Below are 9,367 nucleotides of genomic sequence, written 5' to 3' on the forward strand. Positions count from 1 at the left end.
GATGTACCTTGGTGTATGCTTTTTGCTGATGATATCCTTCTCGTGGATAAAACGAGAGAAAAAGCCCTGGAAAAACTTGAATTATGGAGGTCTACATTGGAGTCAAAAGGCCTTGATTTAAGTAGAACTAAAACTGAATACATGGAATGTAATTTTAGTAGTAATAGCTCTAGTGACAAATATGTGACTTTGGGTGATCAAATTATTAGAAGGTGTGAACGATTTAGATATCTTGGGTCCGTTGCTCAAAGTGATGGTGATATAGATGGGGATGTTAATAGTAGAATTCAAGCTGGTTGGTTGAAGTGGAGGAATGCTTCGGGCCTTTTGCGTGATAGAAAAGTACTGCTTAGACTGAAAGGAAAATTTTATAAAACGGTGGTGAAACTTACAATGCTCTATGGTGCTGAATGTTGGCCTTTAAAAGAGAAGCATAATAATATGTTAAGTGTTGTCGAGATGAGAATGATTAGGTGGATGAGTGGCCTTAAACTTAAAAGACAAAATGTGAAATGATTATATTCGTGATAGCGTGATAGGGTTGGTGTAGCTCCTGTGACGGACAAAATTAGAGAAAGTCGTCTTCGATGGTTTGGTCACATTAAACGTCGACCATCTGATGATCAGATTAGGAGAGTAGATGTTTTAGATTCGACTTGTGTTAAGAAAGGCAGAGGTAGACCTAGGAAGACTTGGGCTTATTGTATTAAAAATGTTCTTAATTTACTAGAACTAAATGAAAATATGACACTAAATAGTACGCAATGGAGAAAAAGGATTCATGTAGCCGACCCCACGTAGTGGGTTTAAGGCTTTGTTGTTGTTGTGATACTTTTCTCTTATATTGTTTATGAAGGTTGCGAGCTTCGGTGGTTTTCTTCTTAAAGAGAATGTTACTACCCTTTCTTTTGCTCCAAGAGACTCTCATAAAGCTCAAATACAATTTGCACTAGAAAGAGGAATACCAGCTTTTGTGGCTATGCTAGGCACTCGTCGGCTTCCATTTCCAGCATTCTCATTTGATTTGATCCATTGTTCTCGATGTTTGATCCCTTTTACTGCTTACAGTGAGTCTTTTTTTTTTACCTTATTAGGTTGCAGCTCATTAGCATCATTCTTTTCTTGCTTGTGTTCATGTTTGTTATATTTGCAGATGGAACTTATTTTATTGAAGTGGATCGTCTACTTCGACCTGGTGGATATCTAGTTATATCTGGCCCACCTGTACAATGGCCTAATTTGGAGAAAGAATGGAGTGATCTCCAGTCTTTGGCTCATGCTCTGTGTTATGAACTTATTGCTGTGGATAATAACACTGTCATCTGGAAGAAACCTACTGAATCATCATGTTTTCCTAACCAAAACGAGTTTGGGCTTGATCTGTGCAGTGAGATTGATGACCCGAGTGATGCATGGTAAATATTAATTAAGAAAGTTGTTTAATTCCATTTCTAGCGTTATGAAGTTTATCTGCATTGGACCAACATTTGGAAGTTTTTTAAATTGTTTAGGTACGTGAAGTTGAAGAATTGTGTCAGCAGAGTTCTTCTTGAGGGTGAAACAAGCTTGTGGTCGATTCCAAAATGGCCAGAAAGAATATCAAAACCACCTAATAGGCTCTCACTCATCAAGAATGGGAATGATATATTTGAAGCTGATACGAGGCGCTGGGCTAGAAGAGTTGACTATTACAAGAAAACACTGGGCTTAAAGCTAGGGAATCCAGAAATACGCAATGTTATGGACATGAATGCTTTATTTGGAGGATTTGCAGCAGCGCTGCTCTCTGATCCTGTATGGGTTATGAATGTTGTTCCTGCTAGAAAGCCATTAACTCTGGGTATTATTTATGACAGAGGCCTCATTGGAGTCTACCATGATTGGTATGTTCTTACCACTTTGAATCATTTTAAACGTTGCAATGTTTTTGGAAATCTGGCTGTTATTTTATTCAGAGTAAAACTTGTTATATTGGAAATGCTATGTGAGAAATGAGAGGTCTCATACAAATGGCATACCAAAAACCTGCAAGAGTATGTGTTATGCAAATAGGGAGGTAGGAAACCTTCAACAGATATATGAAACATATCCATGGTGTCATACACTGCCCAATTGACCTTGCAGATTTACAAAAATGTTACGATAAGGTTCCAAGAGAGGTTCTTTGGAGAGTTCTAGAAAAAAAGGTTTTGATGTGATTTACATTCAGGTCATTTAAAATATGCATATCAGAGTTGTTACTTGTGTTCGAATAGGAGGAGGATTGACCGAGTATATTCCCTAATTCAGTTGGATTACATTAAGGATCGATTTTAACCCCATATCTTTTTATTTTAGTTTGTATGCTCTTATTGGACATTTATAGGAGGATTTATCTTGGTGTCTGCTTTCACTAATAATATCCTTCTTGTTGACAAGACTTGAGAAAGAGTTTAGGAAAAACTTAAATTATGGAGGCCTACATTAGAGTCTAAAGGGCTTTCATTTGAGAAGATCTAAAACTGAATACATGGAATATAGTTTAGTAGTAGTAGATCTAGTGCCACAGTTGTAATAATGGGTGATCGAATCATTAAATGGTGTGAACGTTTTAGATACCTCAGGTCTATTGTTCAAAGTGATGGTAATATAGATGGGGATGTATTATTAGAATTGAAGTTGGATGGTTGAAGCGGAGGAATGCATCGAGCCTATTGTGTGATATAAAAGTATCACTTAGACTTAAACAAACAATTTATAAGATGGTGCAATGCTTTATGGCGCAAAATGTTGGCATTTAATGTGACCAAACCATCTAAAGACGACTCTCTTTAATCTTGCTTGCCAGTGGAGCTACACCAACCCTGGCACAGATACATTCGTTTCGCATTTTGTTTTTAAGAGACAAGCCACTCATCCACCTAAGCATTCTCATCTCAGTCTTTAGATGGTTTGGTCACATTAAATGCGAGCGCTTGATGATATCATGTTAGGAGAGTAGATGCTTTAGATTCGACTTATGCTAAAAAAGGTAGTGTTAGACCACAAAATACTTGCGTATGTTAACTAAATGAAAATATGACACTCAATAAGGGACACAATGGAGAAAAAAGGATTCATGTAGCCGACCCCACTTAATGGGATAAAGGCTTGTTGTTGTTGTAGCTGCTAGGCACTGCAATTCAGTATATGTCAACTGTCAATTACATTAAAAAAAATTTAGATAGACCAAAATAATTCAAAGTAATTATAAAATTTCAAATCCATGTTATTTACCAGATAAACAATCCACATATTATATAATCCTTCTCAAGGGTGATCCAAACATATAAATACGTTATTCCCTCATATAAGAACGCCTTGAATCCACCTATTGTGCGGTTACATTTGTCACTCATAATTTACTAATAATTTTGAGCTTATTTGTTTCTTATTTTTGCTTTTATTTTTTTATTTGTTTTGAAAAATATGTTTGTTTAATGTGCTTTTAATGTTTGTATTTTTTCTTTCTAAAAACAAATTTTGAAAACATTCAAAATGAATTTTAGGTATTTTGAGTGTTTTGAAAAACAATCATGTCCTAATCAAACATACCAAACATGTTTTGTTTCAAAACAAAATATAAAAATAATAAAATAAAAAAAATGAAAGCAAAAATAGAAGTGATCCCAAATGATCCCCTAGCTTTGACTACTTGCTTTTAGTTCAATGATTCTCTAAAAATTCTCTACATAGTGTCAGAATTGCGAATACAAATAAACAGAGAGGCGAGTTCAATATGTTAACAACTAGCCAATCTTGATACAATACAAGCATATGCCATTATGTGGTATAGTAATTAATCATGGCATTTATGATGCAATAAAATCATGTTTCAGCGAGATCTGTGCAATATATAAGCGTGAGTAAAAAGCAGCCAAAGTTTGTCAATAATCTCTCTATACTCAATCAATTTGGCTAAAATCAATTAAAAAATTGTTTTATAATTAGGTTAGAGTTATTTTGATTTTCTGTGAATGTCAAGCTATGCATTCTAATAATAATTGTCATTTAATGTTTTAGGTGCGAGGCTTTTTCAACATATCCTCGAACTTACGATCTAATCCATGTCATGGGATTCACTTCCTTAGTAAGAGATCCAACTTCCGGCAAGAGCAGGTAGCCTGGCCCTGATGATATTAAGGGTTCTTTTGGGATAACTTTATTTTATTTTATGTTTTGAATTGAATCAAAACATATTTGATAATTTGATTAAAGTATGATTGTTTTTAAAAATACTCAAAACATTCAAAAGTTATTTTGAGCATTTTTAAAAATAAAAAGCGTTTCTTTGCTTTTAGAAATAAAAAGTTCTTTGTTTTTAGAAATAAAAAGTAAAAATATAAAAAAAGAGACTAAGCGAACATGTTTTCAAACCATAAGAAAAAACAAAAATAAAAGAAATTATTATCAAACAACCTATAAGTTTTCTTTTCTAATGCTCATCACCCATGCATTAAACATCCAAACAGAATTGAATTGATTGTCATTTGACTCAGTGTTTTGTTCTGAAATTCTGTTCCAGATGCCACCTCGTTGATCTGATGGTTGAAATGGATCGAATTCTACGCCCCGAAGGAAAAGCTGTGATGAGAGACTCATCCGAAGCCATTGAAAAGGCGGCCCGAATTGCACTAGCTATCCGTTGGACAGTTAGAGTTCATGACAGCGAACCAGAATCAAATGCTGGAGAGAAAATCCTTGTGGCAACCAAGACATTCTGGAGGCTGCCTTCTTTTTCCAACTAAGGCCTACATTCTTCTTTCTTATTACTTCTCCTTTGGTGATGGTTTTAGGACAGAAAAACGAAAGAAAAGAGGTATGACACGGCATCCTTCTAAATTATAAGCAATTATGATAGTTAACTGTTGTGATTTATTTTTAGGTTACATTATAGGGTCACAAAAGTGGATAATTTGTATTTTTATGTTCTTTTTTGCATTACATGAGTGCCCATTTAGCTTTCCTTCCGCGTGGCGAGGAGAACTTTACTGGTCATTTGGCTATAGAGAATATATTCATGGTAGTCACGAAGTCATGGAAAATTGTTTTGACTGATTTGTCATTAGACTTGTTGAGAGGAAGCCCGTGTAAATCATGGTTTCAAAATTTGTTTTAATTATGATTTTAAAATTTTATTTATTCGTTCTTGTCTAAAAATTTTTGGTTTCTACAGTTCTGATATTAAATTTAGTTCTGATTTAAATTTTTTGTTTTAGAAGTCTTAGAATTTGATTTAGAAATAAACTTAAAATTTTGGAAATGCTCTTAAAAATATAGAAGTTCTGTAAAACCCTGACTTATATTTTTACCAATGGTTTGATAATGGCATGTGTAAATGCATCGGTTTTATAGTTTAAAAAATCACTTTGGTTTTACTTTTGTAAATAACAATGTTTTATGTGCTATATATTTAAATGTTTATTGTTATTATTTTATGTAAGAATATTTATGACAAAAGAAAAAGTGCTTCAATTCTTAGTATTTAATGAAAAATTTGCCGCATAGATTACTTGATAGTAATTTAAATGAGAAGGTTTTCTTATGAGAACTAATAACAAAGATTACTAAGAAAGTTTTTTTTACTGCGATGATATTTATTTGGATAATTGCAGAAGATAAGTTATAGTACATATGATTTTTTAATCATATCTGTCATGATAAAAGTAGGAGTTTTAAGATGCTTGAGTTATCATTAGATAATGGTACATGGCTCCCTTAGTCACTCTATCTATAAGAGGCAAGCTTAGGTTATTTTGAAATGGGTATCCGTCATTGGTAATCAACAAATATTAGCATATGTATGTATAGTTTTTCTATTTATAGGATATGCGATTGAGGATTAGAAATGTGTGCTTTAAAGAAAACGATGAATGAAGGCATCAAGCGTTGGTAGATGCCAGACAATTCAGAGCCCCAAATTTCACGAGATGATTAATGTTTTACATTTTGTTCTCTGTATCAAAATGAAGAATTAAAATCTAAAAGATAGATGTTTGTGGATAAGTATTGTTGTACATTAGTAGGTATCAAATTATTGTATACCGAGTATGTTTGGCATAAGACGATAATTCGTAGTCTACTCTAACATTTTATTTCATAGAATAGAGACCTGGAACTAAGAAGATAGGAATTTAGCTTTAATGAATGACAAATATCAAATATAAATATTTAGTATGTGTTGGGTGACAATTAATGAAGGACATTAGAGGTCAACAATGTTAGGTGGTCTAACCTAGTCCTCATTGAAGAAGAGAAGATTAGACGATCAATAAAGTTGGTATCAAAAGTTAGAAATCAAGTCTCTTCAAAACTTCGATAATAAATCTTTGAATTTTGCATGCTCATGATTAGAATGATCCTGATAAGGAAAATTTCATGAGCATAATATTGGGTAATTTTGATAGCATTAATGCATGCCCAAAAAACATTGAATGAACAAGATGTTTTACTCCAATTATTTAATAAACTATTTTGATTTTTTTTTATTGAAAGTAACATAACTAAGAATGATCTTATTAGTGTGATGGTATTGTTTGGGTAATTGGAGAAGCTATAATGTAGTACATATGATTTGTGAATCATATCTTTCATGATAAAAGTAGGGAGGGAGTTTTAAGATGCTTGAGTTATCACTAGATAATGGTGCATGGTCGCCTCAATCATTTTCTATATAAGTGGGTGGACTAGGTGATTGTGAAATGGGCATCAAATATTGGTAAATAGCAAATATTAGCATATGTCAAACGACGATCAAATAAAAAGTTGAATGTCATTTGATGGTTGGTTGTATATATAGTTTTTCTACATATAGGATAAACATTGAGGATTTGAAAGGTGTGGTTTAAAGTAAATTGATGAATGAAGGCATCAAGTGTTGGTACATGACAAACGATTTGGAGCCTCAGATGTTAGGAGATGGCTAATGTTTGACATCTCGTTCTCTTTATCAAAGTGGTGAACGAAAATCTAAAAGATAGATCTTTGTGTATAAGTATTGTCATAGATTAATAGGCATAAAATTATGGTATACTGAGAATGTTTAGTGAAAGATTATAATAAGTAGTCTACTAGTCTACTCGGTCATTTCTTCTCAATTGCATGTCCTATTTTTATTACCGTGATGATATTTTTTTGGATAATTGGAGAAGATAAGTTATATTACATATGATTTGTATCTTTCATGATAAAAGTAAAAGTTTTAAGATGCTTGAGTTATCATTTGATAATGGTGCATGGCCGCCTCAGTCACTCTATATATAAAAGGCTAGCTTAGTTGATTTTGAAATGGGCATTCAATATTGGTAATCAACAAATATTAGCATATGTCAAATGTCGGTCAAATAAGAATATTAAATGTCATTTGATGGTTTATTGTATGCATAGTTTTTCTCCTTATGTGATATGTAATTGAGGATGAGAAATGCGCACTTTAAAGAAAATCGATGAGTGAAGGTATCAAGCGTTGTTAGATGCCAAACAATTCGGAGCCCCCTATGTCACGAGATGATTAATGTTTTACATTTTGTTCTCTTTATGAAAGTGAAGAATTAAAATCTAAAAGATAGATGTTTGTGGGTAAGTATTGTTGTACATTAGTAGGCATCAAATTATGGTATCCTGACTGAGTATGTTTGGCGTAAGACGATAATTAGTAGTCTACTCGGTCATTTCCTTTCATAGAATAGAGACTTGGAACTACGAAGGCAGGAATTTAGCATCAATGAATGAAAAATATCAAATATTGATATTTAGTATGTATTGGGTGACAATTAATGAAGAACATTAGAGGTGATCAATGTCATGTGATCTAACCTAGTTCTCATTGAAGAAGCTAAGATTGGACGATCAATAAAGTTGGTATAAAAAATTAGAAATTAAGTCTCTTCAAAGCTTTGATAAGAAACCTTTGGTTTTTGCATGGTCATAATTAAAATGATCCTGATAAGGAAAATTTCACAAGCATAATTTTTCGTAATTTTGATGGCATTAATTAATTAGACTCAAAAAATATTGAATGAACATAATTTCTAACTACTAGTCTATTGAGCCATTTCCTCTAATTGAATAGAGACCTACAACTAGGAAGGTAGGAATTTATCATCAATGAATGACAAATATCAAATATTAATATTTTTTATGTGTTGTGTGTCAATTAATGAAGAACATTAGAGGCCATTGATGTAAGGTGGTCTAACTTAATCGTTATTATAGAAGGTAAGATTGGACGGTCAATAAAGTTGGTATCGAAAATTAGAAATCAAATCTCTTAAAAACACTTTGATAAGAAACCTTTCATTTTTGCATGGTCGTTATCAGAATGATCTCGTTGAGGAAAATTTTATGAGCATAATATTGCATAATTTGATATTATTAATGCATATGATGCCCAAATAATATTACCACCAATTATTTAATAAACTAGTTTGATTTTTTGTTGAAAGACTAACACAACTAAGAAAGATTTTATTAGTATGATGATATTTTTTGGGTAATTGGAGAAGCTATAATGTAGTACATATGATTTGTGAATCATATCTTTCATGATAAAAGTGAGTTTTAAGTTGCTTGTGTTATCACTAGGCAATGGTGCATGGTCATCTCAGTCACTCTTTATACGAGGGTAGGTTAGGTGGTTGTAAAATGGGCATTAAATATTGGTACTTAGCAAATATTAGCATATGTCAAACGAAGGTCAAATAAGAATGTTGAATGTCATTTGATGGTTGGTTGTATATATAGTTTTCATTTTTATAGGATAAACATCGAGGATTTGAAAGGTTTGCTTTAAAGAAAATTGATGAATGAATGCATCAAGTGTTGGTATATGCTAAATGATTCGGAGCCTCAGATGTTAGGAGATGATCAATGTTTGACATCTCGTTCTCTTTATTAGAGTGGCGAATGAAAATCTAAAAGATAGATGTTTGTGGATAAGTATTGTTGTACATTAATAGACATCAATTGCGGTCTATTAAGTATGGTTGGTGTAAGACTATAATTAGTAGTCTACTCAGTCATTTCCTCTCATAGAATAGAGATCTAGAACTAGGCAGGTAGGAATTTGGCATCAATGAATGACAAATATCAAATATGGATATTTAGCATGTGTTGAATGACAATTAATGAAGAACATTTGAGGTCATCAATGTGAGGTGGTCTAACCGAGTCCTTGTTATAGAAGGTAAGATTGGACGATCAATAAAGTTGATATCAAAATTTCCAAATCAATTCTCTTAGAAACTTTGATAAAAAACTTATGCTTTGCGTGGTCATAATCAAAATGACCTTGATGAGGAAAACTTCATGAGCATAATATTGCTTAATTTTGATACCATTAATGCATAAG

The 9,367-nt window shown here is 32.6% G+C and overlaps 1 protein-coding gene across 1 annotated transcript in view; it reads left to right on the top strand.

Annotated features, from left to right (window-relative positions):
• The window catches only part of LOC110028204 (probable methyltransferase PMT13), a 17,237-nt gene extending 12,124 nt beyond the window's left edge, over window positions 1-5,113 (top strand). The window contains exons 3-7 of the mRNA XM_020729958.1: window positions 857-1,067; window positions 1,154-1,415; window positions 1,512-1,883; window positions 4,042-4,137; window positions 4,544-5,113. Of these exons, the coding sequence (XP_020585617.1) occupies window positions 857-1,067; window positions 1,154-1,415; window positions 1,512-1,883; window positions 4,042-4,137; window positions 4,544-4,766 (1,164 nt within the window). The 3' untranslated portion in view covers window positions 4,767-5,113. The remainder of the gene's footprint in view (window positions 1-856; window positions 1,068-1,153; window positions 1,416-1,511; window positions 1,884-4,041; window positions 4,138-4,543) is intronic.
• The last annotated feature ends 4,254 nt before the right edge of the window (window positions 5,114-9,367 follow it).

Source organism: Phalaenopsis equestris, unplaced genomic scaffold (assembly GCF_001263595.1).
Source record: "Phalaenopsis equestris unplaced genomic scaffold, ASM126359v1 Scaffold000504, whole genome shotgun sequence".
Lineage (NCBI taxonomy): Eukaryota > Viridiplantae > Streptophyta > Magnoliopsida > Asparagales > Orchidaceae > Phalaenopsis > Phalaenopsis equestris.